This window comes from Colobus angolensis, unplaced genomic scaffold, assembly GCF_000951035.1.
Source record: "Colobus angolensis palliatus isolate OR3802 unplaced genomic scaffold, Cang.pa_1.0 Scaffold111, whole genome shotgun sequence".
NCBI classification, from domain to species: domain Eukaryota; kingdom Metazoa; phylum Chordata; class Mammalia; order Primates; family Cercopithecidae; genus Colobus; species Colobus angolensis.
This window is the reverse complement of record NW_012112142.1, coordinates 9,279,793-9,304,535: the sequence shown is the minus strand read 5'-3', so window position 1 is coordinate 9,304,535 and position 24,743 is coordinate 9,279,793. Positions and strand designations below refer to the sequence as shown.

General features: G+C 38.8%; 1 protein-coding gene across 1 annotated transcript in view; it reads right to left on the bottom strand.

Annotated features, from left to right (window-relative positions):
• Positions 1 to 24,743, bottom strand: part of FREM3 (FRAS1 related extracellular matrix 3) — a 108,447-nt gene that overhangs the window by 24,955 nt on the left and 58,749 nt on the right. Inside the window, exons 3-6 of the mRNA XM_011957148.1 lie at positions 17,836 to 17,982; positions 14,317 to 14,547; positions 11,269 to 11,394; positions 1,488 to 1,736 (exon numbers count right to left, since the gene is read on the bottom strand). Of these exons, the coding sequence (XP_011812538.1) occupies positions 1,488 to 1,736; positions 11,269 to 11,394; positions 14,317 to 14,547; positions 17,836 to 17,982 (753 nt within the window). The remainder of the gene's footprint in view (positions 1 to 1,487; positions 1,737 to 11,268; positions 11,395 to 14,316; positions 14,548 to 17,835; positions 17,983 to 24,743) is intronic.

Below are 24,743 nucleotides of genomic sequence, written 5' to 3'. Positions count from 1 at the left end.
GATGGTCTCGATCTCCTGACCTCGTGATCCGCCCATCTCGGCTTCCCAAAGTGCTGGGATTACAGGCTTGAGCCACCGCGCCCGGCAACTTCTTTCTAATGAAACTGGAAAATCAAGGCTAATTTTCCTATCGGACACTTCCTCCTATCTCTTTGGTTTAACAGCAAATATATACAATTATACATTTCCATAAAGGAATATTTTGAAAATTTATTCAAATTATTTTAAGAAAAACAATCTTTGTTTTAACTCCAATGAAGAAATATTTGCAAAGTACACGATGAAGAAAGCATGGATCTCAGGGCCTATCCTTATCCTTAGCTCTTGATACTTGTAAAGATGTGTTTTGGAACTGAAATTAGTCCTTGAAAATTCTTTTTTCTTTTTAATGGAGCAAAACTAGTCTACTGAAAATTTCAGAGATCTGGTCCACAGGGTGAAATATTCCCAAGCAAAGCCATTTAGGAGATTAAACAACAAACAAACAAACAAAAGACCACTTTCAATCTTGCTCATATTTTCCCTTGTTCTATGGTTGTTATGAAGACATAATTTTAAACAGAACACAATAGTACAATAAATTTACCGTACCTACCTGGAGAGTATAAACTGTTCAAACTTTACAAATCTGTTTATCTCTTGGCACAGCTCTCAGTTTAATGGAAGCTTTGTGGTGCATCCATAAAGCAGTCACATTAATTTTGGGTCTGTAATAACAGCCCAGTCTAACCCTTCTTAGATCTGAGCTCAGCAACTCACAGCCACTCAAATCCTGACAGAAGCATGGTTGAGAGATGAAGCAGTCAAACTAATTTGAGAGTAGTAATAAAACAGTCTGATCCTGGCTCTGTTTTTATTACCATTTTCTGTTAAAAGTGCTCCTTATAGAAAGGGCAGGTGAGACCTAGGAAAATCATACTGGGCTTGATACTTTATGTCATGTCTGGGAGGGGAGGTTTGGTGTTTAGGAATGAGGTGACCCTCTCTTCTCTGGCTAAATTTCAGCTAGGATCCCCAGGGACTGGAGCAAACGCCCTGCTAGGTAACCATAAAAAGAGGTCCAGATGCTGACACACTGGGCTCCATCTTATCCTTGTGCCGCTTAACAACTCATGCACTTGCTGTGAGGGATGATCCTTGTGCTGCTAAGATGAAGGTCCTCTTGGGGTAGTCCTGGTTGGGTAATTAGATACTTGACTTAGGTCCTCTCCCTGGCTTCCTTCTAAGTCTTAGGTCACCTCCTTGGGCTGTGCTTTTTCTTTTGTCAAGTAAAGCCATACCCAAATATTTAATCTTCCTACATGGCTGTTTTGTCATTGGTGTTGGTGGTGTCTATGTATTTGAAGAGCTACTCACAGTTTTTGGAGATAAAAGAACATCGAATATTCTTTTAAAAGATAATTTAAGCTACATTGGCCTTTCAACCGTTGGGAGAAAGTGTGAGAAGGCAGCCATTGCCAAAGTTGGGAAGCAAGAAATGGACTTACTATCATAATGATCAGCCAGAATAGTGACCTTAGTGGTGGGGAATCTGGCTCCCAGCCGTCCTCCCACTGGCAGCCTCAGTGAAACACTGAAGGATTCCTCCTCTTCATAAAGGGAGTCATCAATGATCAGGATCCGGCAGGTCTTCTGTGTCTCGTTCTTGTCAAAGTGGAGGATGCTTGTGTGGTCTTCTGGACGTGAGATGTAATCAGAGAATAACACTGTGGAAGAAATCGTACCTGTGGCAGAACCTACAGAAATATGAGAAGGAACAGGGAAGTTGAGAAGAAATGGAATTCCAAACAAGAAGATTTTTATTTTTTTTCTTTAACGCATTTTTAGATAATAGCTATCTGAATGATTCAACACACTTACCTCTTATGCTCACAAATATTAATATTGTAAGAAGAAAGCTTTTGGAATAGACTGTGGCATTTTGACATGATCTAGATTTAGCGATTTTTAAATAGAGTATATTGAATAAGGTTTGTTTATATTAGGGGCTAAACAAACAGGATCACAGGATGCTAGGGCTGGCTTAGCTCAATTATTTCATATTACAGATGAGAAAACTGAGGTGTAGTGAAACTAGGACTAGAGAATTCACAGCATGAAAATAGTATAGATTTTTTTCCTGCTGTGCTCTACCCACAGTGGCATAGCTGTGGGCAGCATCTATGTAATCTGATCATCACACACCCTAACTAGAGTTCTTTGTATCACACCATAATACAGCCAGAAAATTATATCTTATTTTACAAGGAGTGCAAGATTGATTAGAGGATTTCAGTTTAGATTCAGTGTGTTTTAAATGTTATTTTAATAATTTACTTACATTAAGATTCATCAATGTAAATGCACAATTTGAAGAGTTTTGACAAATGCATATAATCATGTGACCACCACCACAATCATAAAACGTTTTTATCCATCCACAAAAGTTGACTTGTGTCTCTTGCAATCCATCTCCTTCCCTGTCTCTCAGGCCTTGGAAATCACAAATCTGCTTTGAGTCATTATAGATTTATTTGCCTTTATGAGAAATTTCATACAAATGAAGCATATGTTTTGATTCTTTCATTTAGCACAATGCTTTTGAGATTCATCCATGTACCGTGACATGTTTTCTCTTTTATTGCTGACTACTGTTTCCCACTGTGTGGCTATACCACAGTTTGGTTATCCATTTACTGGTTGATAATTTGGGTTATTTCTAGTTCTTGCCAATTGTGAGTAATGCTTCTATGAATATTCAAGTACGAGTCTTTGAGTGGGTATATATGGGTTGGTGCAAAAGCAATTGTGGTTTTCCCATTACTTTTAATAGCAATAACCACGATTACTTTTGCACCAACCCCCCAATTTTTTTTTTCTAGAATAAATACTTAGGAGTAGGATTCCTAGGTTTTGATGCATTTTTGCAGTTTTAAAACAGTAAAAATAGGCTTAGGGCTAAAAGACTGAAAAGTATTCATTGTAATTTAAATGATTTAGGCAGACCAGATTTAGGCAGAACAAAGACTACGAAATAGTAACCTATTATACCAGATAGGAAGTTTTTGAAAAGTATAAATATTTCCTACCATACCTCACTTTAAAAAGAAGCAATAAGGAGATGATAGTGAGATTCTGGACTGGATGCTCCAGTCTTGTAAGAGTCTTTCTTGCTTATAGCTATGGTACATGCACATATGCATGATGACCCCAATGCCCACTGTCATCTAAACATCAGTACAAGTTGGTGTCCATCACTGCATGTTGCCTGTATAGATCTAAGTTGCTAAAAAATGACAGTGGTCTGCAACTGACTTCAGATGCTTTGCTTGAAAGGGCACTGACTCACAAAGTATTTCAGAATGGTTTTTTATTTGAAAGAACAAAAATTTTAGAATTATTCAGAAGTAACAAATGGACTGTTTTGTTATTCTGGAATCATAAAAATGGTTAGAGCTGGAGAGTTGATGATAATAAAATGTGTTTGCTAGGTCAGAGGGCAGAAACTGATCAAAATGGACAGGCACAAGGGGGACTATCACTTGGTGGGGAGGCTAGCTGAGTTTCAGTGGTAGTCTATGCTTTGAAACCTTATTATTTCATGAGATACCTTCTCTGGGGAAACCTATGCATGAAAAAGTTCTCCACGCTCAAGTCAACCAGGATAGGCTGGCTCTTGGGATGTGAGACATAGTGCTATCACTGAATGCCTAAGACAGGCACTCTCCAGTTAAATGGAGAAAGAGGTAAGTGGCTACTAATATAGAAAGGCTCTCAAGATGAGATGATACACTGTCAGGGAGACTTTCTGTGTTCCCGGGCACACAGACAAAGGGAAAAAAGGTCTTAAGCTCTTATAACAATCTGATTAAATAGCAAACAACTTTTGGAATGTCTTTTTAAAGAGCCAGATGTTTAAAAAGAACTATACCTTGGAGAACACAGTTCTCAATTTTGCCTTGCCATCAAGTGTGCATTATGTTGGTATGACAGGCAATATGACAAAGAACCTTGTCAGAAACTGCATGTTAACTCCTCGAGAGAAATGTCAAAAGCAGATACTGTACACACTAGACTTGCATGGTAACTAACACTGTCTTCACTAAATATAACTATCTGTATTAAACCTCTTTCTCAGTATATATCACCTAATGAATATTCAAATGATGATTTATTTGTAGTTCATGAAACAAAAGCAATTGAGATTTTTTCTTTTTCTGTTAAATTTTTTTTATATTTGACCAATCCACTGGTCGACATAGATATGACATTTAAGTAGGTTGATTTCTGGGTTAAATGAAAGACTGAAATACAATACTTCTTGAAAATCATTTGGCGATTGAACTTGTCTAAAGCAGAAATCAAGACAATATGTTTTAGCAAGATTTTTAAATAAGAGTTGGTGAAAAAAGTTGTCTAAGTAAATTGTATTTAATAAATAAAAAAATTCAGTTGATCTAAATGGAACATTCCTTTTAGGATTCTAGAAAATTTACTTTGGGCAACTCTTTGAGCAGTTATATTCAATAGTTAAGAATGTGAATACTGATATTCATTTACGTAAAAAACAAACAATATTTTATCTGTAGCAAGTTAAGAATCCTCAGGACTGGAAAAATTCTGTTCTGAAAACATCAAATATATTCTGAGATAAAAGATAAGGTCCCTGGCGATGGTCTGTATATATCCCGTATTTAACAGTGAAGAGGTTTCAAGGGGTATAAGTATGATTTCCAGGTTGGTATCAAAGACACTTATTGGGTCTCAAGCCTTGTTTGGGTGGCTTGACCAGTGGTAGTGCATAGCATCTTTGTGAGAAATATTAAAGAAGATTCATATTTTTGCAGGGGTAGATTATGAGGCATGATGGATGACAGTTTTAATGGGTATGGGTTTAGTTCTCCAAAATTAAGGGTTAGAACCAAAGATTCATTTCATGTTAACCTAGGAGTTCCATCCCTTAGCATGGTGATGTGCTCTCCAAACAAGGCACACGAAAGCTGATTTGCAATCATTGCTGATTTTTGTTGTATTAACATTCCCACCAGAGCCAACTTCAACTATCAATGTGAAGTCACTGAGCACAGAGTAGGGAAGAGGTACACAGAATCAGCTTTCAGGAGCAGTTACTAGCTGGATCCAGCATACCACTCTATCCACGATGATGATGGCATTGATTTCCTCTGTCCAGGCCTCCCTCACCTCACTGGCAGCCTGAGAATTTGTGAAGTTACTTTACAAATTAATTATTTATTTACAAAAGAGTATTTATGGCTCAGTCTCTGTGGCTACATATTACACTTGCTTTACAAAAATCATAAATATTAAAATCAGAGAGAAAGTCCTATTAATGCACTACACTAAAGGGTAATCAAATCATTATATTATGCTGTTTGATTATGAGGTGGCCAGGGCATTTTATCAATGAGAAAATTGAGGCAGAGAATGCCCCATGATAGCCAAGGAGTCAAAGACCCATCTCCTGATAGTCAGCCTGGGGCATTTTTTACTTTCTCACATTGTCTTTAGTTACTTGATGACTTGATTATAAATTCTTTTAAGCACACGATTTTCTTTTAATATGTACATTTTAATAGGACAGCAAGACAAGCAATCACCCTCTTTAAAGTGAAGCAGCTAACAGCTGGTTGGAGCAGGAGGCTTTTCGAGCCCCAGGCACAAGTCACTCCATGCCCCAGGAGTGCTGATGATTCAAGGGAGATGGGAGAACCAGAGGAGAGAGGAGGAGGGTAGCAAAGACTTGGTTGGAGCATCCTGGGAGCATCTATCTAGAGGGGACTTTGGGACTTTTGTTTCCAGCAGACTGGCCAGTCAGGTACTCTGGGATGCCCGTACATTAAAAAACAACTAGAAAAAATAATGATTCTGGCTTTTCTGTTCTCACAGGAAGTAGGGAATATCGTCAAGTGTAAAAAAAAAAAAAAAAAACCCACAAACAAAACAAAACTGAAATTAAAAATACCTAAAACGAACCGTAAAAACCCTCCCCCAACCTGAAATCCCATAACCCACTGAAGGGATTCTCATTCAGAAGGTGGTATCCCCCCAAGAGCAGGTGCACTATCACCATTGCAGGTGGAGACAGGCCTTAGGCACAGGGCACCTCACAGAGCTGACCCAGAAGCTATGGTTACGCCTGAGGATACAGGGCCCACAGGAGTGTGTCTGGAGCAGTAGTACCCTCCGAATCCTGGAAAGCAAAGCAAACTTTTCTTGGAGGAAAACATTTTCAAGTGAATCCCTCAGATCTTTCACAGATTCAAATCAAATACATGTAAGAGTTTAGATGCATAGAAAAAAACATCTCTACAAAGACGACTTTTAGACGAAAAACAAACTTGTTAACAATGGAAGCCAGAATATGTTGGAATAATAACTTTAAAACGCTAGGAGAGAATTACTGCCAACCTAGACTTTCAAGACTGGAGTTGAAATAAAGACATGTTCTGATAAACAGAAAATGGTGAGAGTTTACCCCCAGAAAACCTGCAGTAAGGGGACTTTTAAACCACGTGATTTGTACTTCAGGAACAGAAAATGATAATCCCTGCAAACTGTCTGAGATGCAAAGTATAACTTCTATAACCTATGAACACATCTACAACTAAATAAACCAGCACAGAGAATCTTTTTTAAAAGGAAAGAAAGAAGAAAGTCTTTCACCTGGACATGCTTGGAACCCTTTAAGAATTATCCGCTTTTGGCCCGGCACGGTGGCTCACACCTGTAATCCCAGAACTCTGGGAGGCCGAGGCGGACGGATCACGAGATCAGGAGATCCAGACCATCCTGGCTAACACGGTGAAATCCCGTCTTTACAAAAAAAAAAGAAAAAAATAGCCGGGCGTGGTGGCGGGTGCCTGTAACCCCAGCTACACAGCAGGCTGAGGCAAGAGAATGGCATGAACCCAGGAGGTGGAGCTTGCAGTGAACTGAGATAGCACCACTGTACTCCAGCCTGGGCGACAGAGCAAGACTCCGTCTCAAAAAGAAGAAGAAGAAGAAAAAAGAATTATTTGCTTTCTACCTCCATCTTAGGAGATGACCCAGAGAAAAAGTCCAATCAGAGAAGTGGAGCGGAGTCCATGGCTTGTGGTTTACTACACAGTTCTTTTTAACTGGACAGACTAGTTGAAAACCTCAACATATTTGACTTGGGCCTGACCAAAAACCACAGGATGATTCAATGCTGTTCCTACTCATTTGGTTTTCGGTTCTGTGGTTTGCTCTTCATTGGCTGTTCCTTCCAAGAAGGCAGTTTTTTAACAAGAGAGTGACTAATGAGAAGAAAAAGATGAATGAGATTTTTCTTAAGAATGAAATAGGGCCAAGAAATGTCTAATTTGCAAGTCTTTACTTAAAGAATCCTTGTGCTTAAAACATTTCATTATAGAGCAATAGTTTTGAGTTGGGCTGATTTTACCTGCTAGGGGACACTTGGCAATGTCTGGTGACATTTTTGGGGGTCACAGATGGAGGTGGGGGATGCATCTAGATGCTAGATACTTGCGTCTAGTATATAGAGAGCAGGGATGCGGCTTAACATTTTACAAAGCACAGGACAGCCCCCACAATAAATAGTTATTCAGAACATTAATGGTGCCAAGGTTGAGAAGAGGAACAAAAATAAATTCTCCTCTGCCCTGGAAGACAGAGGATTTGGCAGTAAACAGATTATTTTAAGATATTTAAAACCACTACAAGGACAAACCTTGGTAATGCATCTTCAAGATCTTCATGTTTGTTGCATTTGGCTATATATCCAGAGACAGCCTTATTGCCTATTCTTTAACTAAGATTTCCTCTTGAAAGTACCGGATATAGCGAGCTCCATATAATGTTAGCAACTCTTGCGTTTAAGCTAGTTTTACTCTGTTTGGGAAGGAAAAAGTGAAGAGGAGAAAAAACAAGCTAGATGAGGTACTCCTTGAGGCCTTTCTCCTTAGCTAGCTGATCACTGAAAGGATGTGCCAAATTCTTTCTTCCACTGGTGCATTGGGGCTCTAGTTTGGGTCTTGCAATAATGGGCAAGTGCGTGGGAGCGAGGGGATGTGGTTGAGGCTGGACAGACTAGCTATTGTAGAAAGTGTACTAATGTTTTGCTCTGGGCTTCAAGCTGGGCTTCTTCTTGTATTAGTGGCATATTCTCTGTCTACAACAAAAGTGTCCAGCAGACAATGGTGCTAAGGTCTCTTAGATGTGAATGAAAGAGATGAGATGGTGAACAGCCCAGTTGGATAGATCATATGTCATTGATAAGCTGGAAAAATTCACCGAGGGTCTGTCTGTTCTTCCTTTGGGAAGAGCTATGCTGCAGAAGGACCATCCAAATGAATAGGGAGGCTCAGAGTGTCTGGCACGGAGTCAGCTACGATGGGGCGGTGCCACTTCCCCATGTGGGAGAGCTACACCTAACTTTAGCTTCTCATAGGATTCCCTTATGTAATCCAACTTCCCACATGATTTCCAGATGTGAAAGCTGGCATGCCTGGAAAACTCCCTGCATAGCTGGTGCACAACTCAGACTGCTTGACAACTGAGCCTTGACCCCTAGATCCCCACATAAGAAGGTATTTTCATGTTTATGGTTTAAAAAAAGAAAGGAAAAAGAAAAAATAGGATATAACAGGGTCAGGGCCCTTCCTGGAACACTAAGCCACTGTATGCATAGTAGCATCTTGACTCTTGCATACCTCTTGCTGGAACTGAAACTGAGGGCTAAGTTGATTAAGTTTGCCAAATTTAACTTGCCTTGCTTGCTTTTAACAGCTTACTTATCACTTATCTTAAAACTCCCATTAGCAGCCAAGTAGGGTGGCACACACCTGTAGTCCCACCTTAGGAAGCCAAATCAGGAGAATTGCTTGAGGCCAGGAGTTCGAGACCAGCCTAGGCAACATAGCGAGAACTTTGTCTCTACAAAAAAATTTAAAAATTAGCCATGCATATTGGTTGGTGCCTGTAGTCCCAGCTACTCCAGAGGCTGAGGTGGAAGGATGGCTTGAGCCTAGGAGTTTGATCCTGCAGTGAGCTGTGATGGAGTCACTGCACTCCAGCCTGGGTGATAGAGTGAGACCTTGTCTCAAAATCCTCCCCCCACCTACCAAGAAACCAACAACAAAAAGCTCCCACTTGCAAATCACTTAGCCAAACAATACATAACTAAACTCCCACTAGCATCCTTATAGATAACATCTCTAACTGGGGCACTATAGTAATGTTGCTTAAATTGTTTTCCAGGAACTAGGGGGCAGCTCTTGTCCAGTTCAAGCTGTTGAGACCACTGACCCTTTAACTGGGCCTGCTCCAGTGCCCAAAGAGTGATCTTTTGATGTCAGAGGACCAAAAGCTGCAACCTCAGATTATGCTGACACTGCCATTTTGTGCATATGTGTCCTATGAAGAACCATGTAGCTTAATTAGCTTTGCACAGAAACCCCAATTGCCTCACTTTTCCTACTTGCCAATCACCTTTCCCCATGCTTTAGAAGACCTTGCTTTCTATTTCATAAGTACTCCCAAACCCTCTTTTCAAAGAGATGAATTTTGATTCGTTCTCTTGTATCTTTGTATGGTGGCCTTGTGAAGGAAATTGTTTTCTCTTTTGCAAAACCTGTCACCACAGTGATTGGCTTGCTATGCACAAGCAGAATGAAGCTGGCCAGTAACAGAATTACAAACATGAATGCTGAAATCTTCTTATACTCATATTGTGTGCCATTGTGGTATTTGTCCTCACCTACTCCCCATGTATAGGATGAAAGTTCAATTCGGTTACTTAAACTCTCTGGAAGTCATGTTAAGGTAAATGTTTAACAATTACTTATTTTCACAAATAAAGTGAACATGAGCTACATACACAGTACAATGGAAAGCAGACTCATGCTTTGTATGTTACTAATAATTCACAAATACTAAACATGGCTACAGGTAAGTGAAGGAGGCAACTAGTTTTACGCTGTGTTTTGCTGGGGATCTCAAGGCCCTACCATTAAAGTTTCCATCTGCCAAGGTACTGCCTGCCCCTGCTAAATGATTAGTGCACCATCAGTGTTTACAAACAATGTTGTGGGGGTATTACTTAAAAAACAAACAAACAAACAAACAAACAAAAAACATTGTTTGGGAGAGGAAGAAAAGCTGGAGGAATAAATTCTCCCTTGCTGACATATCAACAAGTAGGAGCATTGATTTTGAGAGACTGAATATACAGAGGGACAATGGCCATACCATACATAAAAAGAGAACTCTGACCCACAGCTGCAGCAATGAGTCCAGGAAGCCAAGCCAGTACCTCTGTAGCAATCAGCAATCAAATGGTCAAGACTTACTCAATAACTGCCAGCTTCCCTGATTTCTGCTCCCACTTCTAATTTAAGACCAAGCAGAGAGAGCCAAATATGCCCTCCTAACCAATCATCATATAGGATGCCTGCTTCTACTGGGCCAGTCTCCAGATTCCTAGGCCAGCAGCTTCCAATCAGGGCATACCTGATACCTTTCCTTTTTCCTTTTTCCACTATAAAGCTTTCTCATGCTTCTGCCTGCTAGCGAGTCTCTCTCACATGCAAGTGATGGTAGCTGACATGCTACAGCAAGCTCTAAATAAATAGCCTTTTCTTGTTGTCATTTGAGTGATATTCATTTATTTCCTCAATTTTTGTTTTCTACATAGTTACTAATGAGATGTTAGAGAATATGATCCTGAGGGGATGAGACATGAGACAGCTAAATCTGGCTGTATAGAGGTGGTCAAAAAGAATGGAACCTTGTTTTGGTTGCAAAGATGCCTGAACTCATGGTTGAGGGGTATCTGTGGTTGTGAGATAGGGAGAGAGGAGGAGAAGAGAAACTGAGTAGTATATACAGACTATTTTACAATATTGCCCAGAGGCAATGCTATTACAAATAAGAATCTTTAATTTATAATTTTTTGACCAGCATATATAAACTCTTTTGACACAAGATGTCTCATTTGACTTTCACAAATGTCTCATTTGACTAGCCCCTTCGTGGGGTAGTTAAAGTAGTTATTTTAATCCCAATTTTGAATAAAGTGTTATCCCTGGTTGAAGAGACCAGCTAAGAGCAGTAGGGCACCTGCATAGAGTCAGCAAAGGGGGTTCACAACAGGGCGTGCATGATGAGGGGCCCACACGTCCAGCATCTTAACTCTGCTTTGCTCACCCCCTGTGCTACTCCCAGCATTACCACAGTCCTGTTCTCATCATCTTATTCCTGCAAACAGGACCCCACAGAGCCTCATACCTTGACGTGTGGAGCAAATGACGATTAGTTCCTGGCTTGCATCTCCAGATCGTCTTACTGGAATCAAAAGTTCCCCAATGTCCTCTTCTATTTTGTATTCTGCCTCTGGAATATAAACTGTTGATTCTAGAAAAGACAACAGAAGACTTTTCACCAAGATTTAGATTTGATCGGTGATATTTGAACACACTTGAGCAGAAATGTACAAAGTCTTTGACCCTTATATTTTCCAACAAGGTTAGCTGTATTAAATGTAGTGAGAATGGGAAACATTATTTGAGTGGAGCTGGAGAGGCAGTGGAATTGGGTTTAGGAGACCTCTTTTGAAAGGTTAAAAAGAATAGCCAGCATTAAAAAGGAAAACAAAAGTCCTGCAGCAATTTCATGTCTTATTTTTCTTCTGAGATCAAAGTTTAAGTCTTCTAAATGGAGATCACATATTTCTGTCCTTGCTTTACTTTTACTATTTGTTTTAAAATATTTTAACAATGAAGTAATCGAATTCATTAATGAAGAAAACTGTTTTCATGCTTCATTCAACAAACTGCTTATTTAATATTTATTAAGCAGACACGGTGCTGGTCATTTAATAGGCTGAGAAAAATAAACTACAGGTCCTTCCCTCAGTTTTAAAGATCATATTACTGCTGAAATTTACTGAGTTGTGTATATGTGCACACACGTTTGTGTGTGTGTGTGTGTGTGTGTGTGTGTGTGCATACACCTAGACATCATCGAAACATTCACTGAAATATCCATATGAATATTGGTCATGTCTTGTTGATGGGATTATGTGTACTATTTTGGCGGGGAAAGATTTTAGATATTTTCTTAGGCTTTTTATTAAGCATGCATTGTGCAATTAAAATATAGGTGTTTGTTTACAAATAAAATTTTAGAGGAGGTTGTTCCAACTCATAGTGTGAAGTGGATAACTGCAGTAACTATCTATGAAACCACATTTTATTTCCTTAGTTCTTTTCCTTATGTTATATATACACCTAGATTCTTCCTTTTAGTGATGCAAGCTAAAAGGGAAGAGATTGTAGGCAATCATATATATACATGTATTTTTTTGAAACAGGGTCTTGCTCTGTCACCCAGGCTGGAGGAGGGCAATTTCATGATCTCAGCTCACTGAAACATTTGCCTCCTGGGTTCAAGTAATTCTCATGCCTCAGCCTCTTGAGTAGCTGGGATTACAGGCATGCGCTACCAGGTCTGGCTAAATTTTGTATTTTTAGTTGAGATGGGGTTTCACCACTTTGGCCAGGCTGGTCTCGAACTCCTGGACTCAAGTGATCTGTCTGTCTCAGCCTCCCAAAGTGCTGGGATTACAAGAATGAGCCATTGCACCTAGCTGGCAATCACCATTTTATTTTTTTTTCATTTTGGAACTATTACTAAACGATAATTCAGAATTCAATGTTAAATTATCTAGCTATTATATATTAATTTTTTTCTTCTTTACTTTCCTGCCTACATTAGCTTCAACAGATACAAGTATCAACCTCCAGGAAGACACTGGCCCTGAGGCACAGGGAGAAAAGACCAGTGATAATTTTCTTTCCTCCATTTTACCTGTATGGTAGTCTACTATCTTGACATCTTTCAATTCAAAACATTGGTATCATGGAAGAAGCTAAAAGTAAATTAAAGTTATCAATGTCATATGAAAAAAATGGATACAGTAGGACTAAGTTATTCAGTCATGCCTTCTGTTTTTTCCAATCTGGAAAGCCTGTTTCTATCTGCTCTTCTAATCAAAATCCCATTTATTTTTCAAGATTCAGCTCAAACCCTGCCTCTTTCATGAGCCTTAATTACTTGGGACCATGATGACCTATAGTCTTCTCCTTGAACTCTTAGTGTTTCTCCCATGTGTCTTACATTTACTTCATAACTGATTCATATATCGAAGTGTTGTTCTCAACAAAATTGGTCTGATACCTTGTTCATTAGGTGGTGGGGGCAGTGTTTTCTACTTTTGTATCTGCCAAAGTGCAGAGCATGTGAACACTACTTCTCAAATTATGTTTTAAGAAAACATAGAGATTTTAAAAGACATTCCTTGGAGATGATGAAAAAAAAATCCACAGTTCAAACTAACAAAACTAAACTAAACTAAATCGGTTTCCTTATAGGAGAGTTTCTCAGAATCTTAAATATGCTAACATGAATTATGATGCCTCAAAAGAGGGATGAAGTTTGAAATAGTTCCTAGACTTGTTTGACCACGGGAAGCTTTCCATCCCCTGTAGATGTCTATTACACTAATGTTCTCTTATGTAGTTCAAAGCATGCTAATGCAGGGATTCTTCACTGAGTCTTGTGGAACTTAAGGCCTGCTCCCTGGTTGTAAGCTACGCACTTCCAGGTGCTACATGACCTCTTTTAACTACTGTGTGTAATCAATGTACTTAATTAAAATTCAAAGATGAATACTAATCCCCCCCTTTAGGGAATATTCTTCTACTTCCAAAAAAGGGGCAGCAAGCAGTATGATTACTGCTTAGATTTTTTTTTTTCCTTTTAATTTATCTGGGGAGATATTTGCTGAAAGAATGAATGCATAAAATGAACCAATGAATTCAAGGACATTATGTGCAATAATAACAGAACTTCAGGGAACACATGTTGAAACAAATGAGTTGGCTCCAGGAGCCACATCTAAGACAATGGATATCTAAGTTCTCATTAATCTGGCTGTGACAAGATGGTGGCCCTGGAATGAGCCCTGAGGATTAGCCGTCTGGGAGCAGAGCTGTTTGGTACCTATGGTGTGTGGAAAGCCTGCAGTAAGATCTTGTATATGTATTACAGGAACGCTGGTACAGATCCTCTGTGTTTTAATCCTCCTGTATTCTCTTTCAAAAATCCTGAGAGCAAATGAAAAATTATTGTCTATAAAGTAGTTTACTTCACTTTAAATCCTAAATGGATATGAACACATCTAGTGGCTTACAGAGCCTGAGGGAAGTATGAATGCTGGAAATGGAGCCAAGAACCTGTACTGGTTAATAAAGCAAATCAATCAGTATCACATACCATCTCCAGGGTCCACAATTTCAACCGTTGCCATTTCTGGAAACTCCAGTACAGCCATGAGAGGTTCCGACAGAATGATCTGGAAGGTCTCTGAAGTCTCATATTCATTGTCAGGTATGATTCTCACCCTCCATGTGGCTGTAGTCTGTCCAGGATGGAATTGGACCTGTTTATTGGTCTTCCATTTGAAATCTTTGTCTCTTTTTGCAGTTTCATCTTTGGTACCAATGCCTGAATAAAAACAAAAAAACCTATAAATATAAAGTCAAGTGACTGAAGGCATAGTCTCCTTTCAAAGCGGTTTCTATTGTTAACAAAAGTAAATAACATAGACATTGTTTCTTTTAATGCTCCCAAAAGACACCTGTAAATGATCTTTCTTGGCTAAGAGAGTATAAGTTAGCAGAATTGAATAGAATTGAGAAGAAAACATGGAAGGGGGATTGACAGAAAGAAGAGAACAGAGAACAGTCTTATTTAACTTATTTATTCTAGCACATGCTTATTGAGATCCTCTGATGTGCCAAACTCTACCAGATGCTGGGGATTCAGAGATGAATAAAAAATTGTCCCAGCCCCCAGAAAGTTCATAGTCTCAAGAGAAAGATAGTAGAATATGAGCTCTATGGAGGTAGAGATCTTTGACCATTGTGTTCACTGATGAATTCCTGGGAATTAGGACAGTACATGGCATGTAGTAGGTATTCAATAAAAATATTTTGAGTGAACATTTTGTATCTGATAATTTCAATTTCTGCAGTCTTTGGAAGAATGACCCCAAAGGTTGTTTTCTCTTGCTGATTCTTACTCATGATGGCTTGTTTCCTCATATGTTTAGTGATTTTTTGATTGTAAGAGAATGCTTAGGAATTTTTTCAGGCAATTAGTGCAATGTTGGTGAAAATGGAGAGAGGCGAGAGATTTGAGCTCTGTTAGAAAATAGTAATTAGTAACTTACTGAAGATACTAAACAACAACAACAACAACAACAACAAAATAGTGTTAAAATACCCAATGTGAGATACAATGATGAAAGATGCTATCCCATCAAGACTAAACAGACCTTCCTCTTAACCCAAAGTGTTCAAGCAGCATTCTAATATTGTTTGGTCTTGATTTTAACATACCAAGAAAACAATACCCCTGCCTCACCACTGTAGGTCTCCTTATAAGGGTTAGTTACATTCTGCAGTTGTGTGGATGTGTGAAATCAAATATGGTAACCTGACACCAGCTCTGGTGAAAACTTGATATAAAATAAGATTAATAGCCCCTCATGCAATTCCTTGGCTTCATTCTCAAATAATCTGAAACCTTGTAAAAGATATACGAAGCTATAGAGCCTGAAAATAATTTCAAAGGTAGGATAGCTCGTGTTACCTTTGCAAATCTGCTGAAGAAAGCCTACATTAATATCAATTTTGTGACCGAGAGTGAATGTACAGTATTTCAGAAGAGCCTCCTTTGGCCACATGTTGGAAGTGGAGAACATAAAGAAGAGTGAATGGTGTCCTCAGCCAAAGCTTAGGTAGAGCTAAGTGGCACTGCTATAGGAATGAAGCAGGCACATGGCAATTTACTTAATGTTTGGTGAACATTGTCTCTGTGTGAAGTGCTGAGGATGTCACACAGAATTAGGCACAGCCACCACTACCCTCAAGAGGTTTTCAATTTTGGAAGAGGCAAACAGATAAACAGGTGATTTTAATTGTGTTTGATGAGTGCCACGGAATGGTATTTATCACTTATTGAGCATTGGCGGTATGCCAAGAACCGTGCTAGATTGATTTATAATCATTATTACAAATTCCCCTCGAACACATCGTGAGGTGGATAATTTACTTACACGTAAGGAAACTGAACTCTTTTGAAAGTCACAAAAAAGAGTAAGTGACAGAGCAGGAAGTCAAACTCTACCATTTTGTTTCTTTTTTCTTCTGGATCTTGTGGTTCGACTATTAGCCTGGGGTGGAGTAAGCAGGGGCATCAGGAGGAGTTTCTGGATTGTCTGAGTGAGATGCTTTAGAGGTTCCTGTCTGTGATGTTGAGTAGTATTGTGATTTTAAAGAGTATTTACCAAACAAAAGGGCTGGCTGTAGTTTACTTAACAACAAATATTGGTGACTACCATATGCCCCATGCTCTTCTTGAGGTTGGACATAACCCAAGATGTAGTTCCTGACCTTATAAAGCTGAAATCTACTTGGGAAGACAAATAGACACACAATCCATGCCAATTATGGTAAGTGCTATGAAGAACCATACAGCAGTGCATGGAGATAGAATATGGCAGGGGTGCTGCTTTGGACAGGGTGGCCAGAAGGATTTCCAAAGGGTTCAGTTAGGGCAAACATTCAAATGGTTCTGAGCAGATGAAGTTTTTTTTCTTGGGTCAAAATATAAAAATGCTTCTTGACATTTTAACCCAAACTCACAAGAAGGCCTTGAGATAAAGAATTGTGAAAGTAGGGCCTGACAAGAGGAGGGAGGCATATTTCAGCCGACATTCCTGGCAGCAAGTTCTACCATGTGTTGATGTAGTAACCAGGAATGTAGGCCGAGGCTGAGGGCCACCCAGAAATCAGGGTGCTCTTTGGCTGACCCCTTCTCCTAGGAGAACAGACCTATTTTAGGAGCTCTGGGCCTGGAGCGGAGACTAGGGAAAGTCTGCCTTTTCTTGATTGCTTGTTTTCTCCCCAGCTCATTTCTTCCCTGGCTTCTCTCCAACAGTTTTGATATACTGCCTGAGCTCTGGGGTCCTGCATGTTGGGGAAACGCAATGCTTATTTGTAAAATGAAGACAATACACCCCTATCTCTCTTCTTAATAGATTATGTAAATAAAGGCAAAATGATCTCTGAAAGTTCTGGCAGCTAAAGATGTTATGAAAATGCAATGCCTTATGAGAACAACTACTGTTAATTATTAATGATGATAATGAGATATATTATGCAGGCACTATGTATGTGTTTACTCCAAGAAGACATATTTCTGTACTAGGTGCTTGTAGAACATAAAGAAATTCGACATGTTACATGTCTTCAAGGAATTTATAACCTACTAGCAAGGTTAAAACAATTATACATAATCAAAAGAAATATATAGAACTAAACACAGTAATGGATCATGTACTTATAAATAATTTTTCAAAAGAAATAGCTAGAACTAAGGCTAAAAATATATGCTTAAAACAATTTTGAAGGAAATTGAGTGACTTGAAGATTGTGGGATGGCTATGAAGTGTCTTAATTTTCCTGGGTACTGGTGAGTTATAAAAGAGAGAAAGATGTAACTCACTAGAAAGAGAAAAACAGGGAAAGGATGATAAAAATTGATATATATCTAAGCCCCATAACTCACATGGAGCAAAAACCACAGCATAATTTCACAGACACTTTTTTAGAGATTTCTCCAAACAAGTTATTTATTCTCTTTCAGTATACTTTCTAATAATTAGGTTTAGTCCTAGATTTCATGTTTCCATGACATTTTACCAACAACCAATCCAAAGTTACTTACTGATAAATGATGTTTCTCCAAGGTATCCTCTGCGTGTAAGAGTCACTTCTAAGAATGTGGAATCTTCATCCACAATGTAGTACCCTTTCTCCAAACAAATCCAAGCCCAGTTTAGATGGAAAGGTTGATTTGTTAGTTTATTTCCTCCTGTAATTGATAGGGACAAAGGAAAAGTCAGCTGGAGTATTTGATGGCAAAAGTCAATGATCAAGGTGTGCATTTTGCTTCTGAAACCAGGGGTTTCAAAACATACTCTTGTTTTATTTTATTTTATTTTTTTGGTGGAGAGAGGAAATGTTATTTGCTTTGCTAGAGGATGTCATGAGTGTCATCTTAACCCCCATTCCCCCTGCTTAATCTAGAGGGAGCCAGATGCTTCCTGTTCCCAAAGGGTCTTGTGCATCAGGGTTCCGAAGAGCCAGAGCTTGGTAGTTTTAAATTCAGGTCATACTCAACACCTCTATCCTTGTCTCCCTGCCTGTCTTGTTCACTTCCACTCTCTCTGCCTCCTCAATTTTTTCTCTGCCCTTAACTTACTCGTTTGTATTATTTGAGCATCCATTTGATCTCATATTAGTCTGGAAGTTCCTTGAAGACAATACCGACATTATATTTACTTATTTTATCACTTTCAGGACATAGTATGATGCATTGAACCTATACACTCTAATGTTTAAAAACTACCCATGAAGAGGACAATAGACAAGGGATATAAGAGCTGTATCTTATTTCCTCTTGTCCACACCAAGCCACTGGCCTCTTTCTGAAAGATCAACCCAGCCCCTTACTGTGGCTGTGTAAGATTTGTGTATTGGTAGCAAGAGAAGGTCTCCCTCATCTGTGGAGTGATTGCTGCAAATAATCACCTGTGAAAAGATGTTGAAGTAGAAATCTTTATGACTGAGTTTCAACTGATGGGCCAATATGATAGATATCAGATACCAAAGTGACTGTGTATGAACTCTATCAAATAGAGCTTTACTAACCAGTTCCACAGTTACTGGACCCCTTAATCAGATCAAGCATATCAAAATGGGGCAGCGTGTGGACAAGAAAAAGAATTTGTGAAGAGAATACTTTAGAAAAAGCTGATGCTGTGGTGGAAATCCCTATTATCACCAAAAAGGGTATGGGTATGAGATAGGGCTACAGCCTTGACCTCCAGCCTACAGGGCTTCAGGGAACCTCCTGGAGAGCTTGACATCTCCTTCTACAGTTGGAGTCTATGTGACTTACTCATTTCCAAAAAAGATTGGCAGGGTAAGGGAGTGAGTGGAGAGTGCTGCATTGGGAAGCAATAGAGTAGCTGTGAAGAGCAGGACAAAGAAAGCAGGTGTATGGACTAGAGGTGGGTCATCTGTCTAATAGGGCCAGTTAAGGAGGCAACAGGATTTCCACAGAAAGGAAGCTGGGAGCCAACCACCAGATTCCCATGGGTTGCACAGGTGGTAAGAGACAAGGAGGCTCCAAAGATAGGAATCTTCAAGGAACCCATGAAAACACTAAGTAAAGAAGGGGTCCCCGTTTAAAGAGCTGCCACCCAGGGACCTCCAAGAGCAGATGGCAGTGATACTCTCTATACTAGACTGTGCTCTGCCTACCTTATCTCCTGTCTCTCTAGAGTCAACCTTGAAAGAGCAAGGCCTTGGTAGTAAGTGAGGGGAACCATGAGCATGGAAAGAGGGAAGCTGGCCTCAGACCTCCTTCACACTGCAGGTTCTGATTTATAGTTGCAAAGAAGGATCAGTAGAAAACAAGCACTGAGGTTTAATCCTGCTTGGGCTTACAGGAACTCACTGATGTGTAACTGCAAGATAAATGCATATGTTGATTTTCATGTTTACTCTCTGTAATTTTCTCTCTCTTTAAAAAATAACATTATTGATACTATTGTGGATATTCTGATAAATACAGAAAAATATAAGACAAATAAAACAAATAAATGTGCCCCAAATCCTACTGCTATTTTTTTAAAAACCATATTGTTTACAGTTAGAAAACACTTTAATTTTTCATGTATGTAGTCCTTTAGATTTTGAAATCCTGTGTCTTGGCAGTAGTTTATATTTACTTTTTTTTTGCATCTTTTTCAAAGTTCTTTTATATACTGTCACGTTTTATTCTACAAACCCATTACAGAGTATGGCAAATATTAGTCTCAATTTATAACTGGACAAACAGTTTCAGGAGGATGAGGCAATTTGATCAGGTTCCCACAGGTGAGTGTTGAGGCCAGTTTTGCAGTCTGCTACTCCAGTGCTCTGTCTTTCACTCTGAGCTGCCATTCCTGTGGGTTAGGGATCAATGCAATGCAAACACTTCAAAAGCAAAGTAGGAAAAATCAATTGTAGATCAGACCCTCTGAATAAAAACATGCACAGTGAGAAGGGTTTAACAATTAGAGACAGAAACATTTCCAGATTCCAAACAGCTAATTTGTAGTCTTGTGATGAAGAGCATAGGCTCCTGAGTCACATGGGCCCAGGTTCGAGGCCTGCCACTTATGAGCCATTTGATCATGAGCAAATTATGGGTCTTCAGTTTCTTCTTCAGTAAATGTGATAATAGCATTATGTGCTCGATTGGATTGTTGTGAGAATCAAAGAAAATAATGCTACCAAATGCCCAGCACAAATAAGGTGCTCAATAAACGTGGGTTCTAATCATCATAGTTTTAAAACAGCAGAGGATTGATTTACGCCAGGCTATATTGCTTCTTTTGACTTTGCTTTCACTACTGACTGGTTAATACATCTTTTAAAAAGTGGCTAGTTTCATCGGAACAGCCTGTGTTAGAACTTGGAACTCTTCTTTTATTATAACATTTTTCTTTTTAAAGCACTTTCCTGTCACATTTCATATTCCTTTGCAATCTGCCTATATTTTGCCTGCCCCCAAACCAAACAACACTATTGTTACATTTTGTTGAAATTTTAGTATGCCTTGAGCAAGTTAAGAAAATATGAAAGCATCATCCTCTTCAAGCATGAGCTCCTTAGTCACTGTAACCTGATATCACTGGCTAATCAATGCTTTCTGTGACCACATGCTTGCTGTTAGGCACCATATCAATTTACTTCCTAGAGAAATGAGAAATATAAACATGATCTGGGATAAATAAGAAATATTCTGTGTTTCAAAACATTTAAGGGGAACCTACTTTAAACCAAGTATGTCAGGAGAAAGAGGCTGGTAGGAATTGTTTCTAGTTCTAGATGAATCCAAGAAGGTGAAGACCATCTACAGATGTTTTAAAGTTCTATTTATTAATATTCCTTAATAACATTAACCTTAGAAATATAGAAATTAATAGCTAAGGAACAACTCAAAGGGGTTTTGGCCTAAAGATACCAGTGGCTTAAATGTAGTAAGTACATGTATTGGCCGGAAAAAAGACTGTCTATCAGAAGTCAAACTAATTAATGGTGATGCTAGAGCAGAAGAGAGTTTTCATTAAAGTATTTTCTCTTTCCCCTTCTCTATAAAGCAACACAAATCAGAGATAAATGGCTCCCTGATGTATTGGTCATATCCTACAAATTGATCCCAAAAACCAACTTCTTGCTCTCTGCTAAAAATGTTATTTTATTCCAATTAAATGCAAATTTGTGCCAAAGACAATATCACTTGATTCTGGGGCTGGCTTAGTTCCTAATGCTTAAATCTTGAAGGAGCTACCATTGCAATTGCCGGTTTACTACAGAAATAAACATCCGGAAAAGTTGTGTTATTGTAATGCTGTATTTATTTATTTATTTATTTAGACAGAGTCTTGCTCTGTCACCCAGGCTGGAGTGCAGTAATGCTGTCTCAACTCACTGCAACCTCCACCTCCCAGGTTCAAGTGATTCTTCTGCCTCGGCCTCCTGAATAACTGAGATTACAGGCAAACATTACCATGCCTGGCTAATTCTAAATAGTAGAGATAATATTTATACATTTTTATTTCCGTAATGTGGGCATTGACCTTCAGGATTCTCTAATCCAACTAGAAAATAAGACGTGTATATGAAACTGTTAAATTACAACACAAGGGCAATATGATTGTGGATAGAAATGAATGGAGCAAAATAAGTAGAAAGGAAGACTTCCTGGGATGACTGGGCTAGGAGAGATGGGTAGAATTCTCTCTGCAGAGAAGGAGGGGCCATTTTAATATGAAGGGAGAAGAAGGTAGACTTAAGGGAAGCAGAGTGAAGGAAACTTACACAGGGCATGGTACGTTCTTGAAAATTTGTAACAGTATTCTTTAGTAAAATGTACTGTTTCTAAGGCATGATAAGACCACTTCAGAATAGATTCAGGAAGATTTCTGATTGTTAAAATACTTAACATGCATTTACCACAAAAAGAGTAATTCTGGTAACCTAAAAACATTTCAGGCACCCTTTCAGTTTGTTTGGCTTGATAACTAATAAAAAATGTGTTAATGCACTCCAGAATTCTCTTGTAGATCTAAGTTATAGTCTAGGTTTCTGAAGGATGATTGATGAAAAGTTATAATTAATTAATTAAATCATCCATTCAGTGATTCCAGCAATATTTACTGAATATCTGTTATATGCTATTGACTCTTCTGAGTGTTGAAGATAGAACAGTGAAATCAAAAAAATCCTTGTTCTTGTGTAGCTTACTTTCCAGTGGGCCAATAAGCAAATAATGTATAATATAGTTGATGGTGAAAGTGCTATGCAAAAATCAGGATAGTTGGATAAAGCATAACTGGGAGAATCAGAAGGTGATATTCTATATAGAGTGGTTAGAAAAGGCTTTTCTAAAGGGGTAGTATTTGATTAGAGAATGGGAGAAAGAATATTTCAGTCAGCGGGAAAACAAACACAACAATAAATATTTCCATATTTTGAAACTAATCAATATTCTGTCATGACCAAAGGCTACTTGGTCTCCATTCACTTCTGGTGCCCTTTTTATTCCTATGAATCAGTACCTATTAATCAGTACTTAAGAAGGTGGACTGGCTTTTTCTGACCGGTAGTATTCATTAGGGCCATTTAGGTCACATGATTTTGTTTTGTAACTATTCTGCAGCTTTTGAACTCCCTGTCCATAATTGGAGGATTTAGGATTTGATGAGTCCCATCTTCTATAGCAGGCATGTCCAATCTTTTGGCTTCCCTGGGCCACATTGGAAGAAGAAGAATTATCTTAGGTCACACATAAAATACACTACACTAACAATAGTTGATGAGCTAAAAAAATGACCAAAAAACCTCATGTTTTAAGAAAGTTTACGAATTTGTGTTGGACCACATTCAAATCCATCCTGGACTGCATGTAGCCCATAGGCCATGGGTTGGACAAGCTTGATCTACTGGAAAGAATTAGAAAATATCATTATGCAGCCTCTCTTACAGCTAGGGCATAAGCTTGTCACTTAGGCTCTGCCAATGTAGCTTGAGACTTTGATTTAAAAGTGTACAATATGAGGAGGCTGCAGGTCAACTGCATAGAGCCCATATTGGTAAGGGTTGCAGTGGAGGCACTTGGTTTTCATGGACATTGGGAGCAGAGATCTAGTGTCCAGGGACAACTGCACCTAGTGGCAATGGTCATCCACAGAGTGCTGTTGGCATTCTTTCTTGCTGCATGTCCTGTCATTCTGTCTCTCTGGTCTCCTAGAGATACTACTAAAGCTCATTACTATGCCATAATAAATTTCTTTATTTAAATGGCAACAGTATTTAATAGGACTTAAATAGCAATGGTAGGTTTGCAACTAGGAAAATTCTCTTGTAGATCTAAGTTATATTCTAGGTTTCTGAAGGATGATTGATGAAATATTATAATTGACTAAGCCATCCATTCAATTATTGCATAAATATTTATTGATCATCTGGCATATGCTGTTCCCTCTTCTAAGTGTTGAGGACAGAACAATGAAAACAATAAAATCCCACAGCAATGAACTTATTTTTGTCTTAGTTGCATTTGTAAAGGAATAAGAAGACATTGAATAGTGAAGGTGAAAATGATTAACATAATGCCTGGCATGCACGAAGCACTCAAGACACTGGGCCCATTAAGGCTATACTGATATCAATGCAATGCACACATTTTAATGGACGCACAGGAGAAAATAAGTACAAATTGGTGTTTTGGAATGCATAAATCAATTATACACAGGGAACTGTTTATTTGCTCATTTATGCAATATGCAATTACTTTGAAGTCAAACCATACATCAGGCACAGTGCTAAGGGTTGTAGATAAAAAGACATGTCAGGTAGGAGCTCTTCAGAGAGGATGTTGACAGGCTTCATGAAATAATAAGAGCTTAAGCATTAAACAGTGACAGTGGAAAGGGAAAAGATGGGTTAAAGAAAAATGAAGGAAGAACAATCAGGCTGTAGGAGATGACCAGCTCTGAGAGTTATGGGGACTGTAAAAAATGACTCATAGAGCCCAAACAGGGCAGCTGGAGGAGTTGTGTAGGTATAGTAGTATGGCAGTATAGATAGAGCAATAGCCGATTTAGAGAAGCCAGGAAGGAAGATAGCTTGGGAGTTTGGTTTTAATTTGGCTTTGATGTGATGGTAAGAAGTCCAAGTGCAAAAAGCTCATCAGATATTTGGATGTATGGGACAAAGTTTTGGGGACAGCCAAAGGCAGGACATGTAAATTCAGGAGTAATTATTATGCAGGAAGTTTCTGAGAGAGAGGCTGAAAGTCGGGTTTCTGAAAGTTTAACAATAGAGAGCTAAATATATATTGCACAATCTTTGTATTTTGTTAGGCATTACTCTCAAAGGATCTAGGCAATTGTGGAGTTGCATAAGAAGATTTGTAGCTAGTGGGACCCCAGCTGAGTATCTGTCATAAGATACCCCGGGGACTCTCAATTAGCTGATTCAGCCACCACCCTTTTCCATCCTCTGTCAGACCTGCTA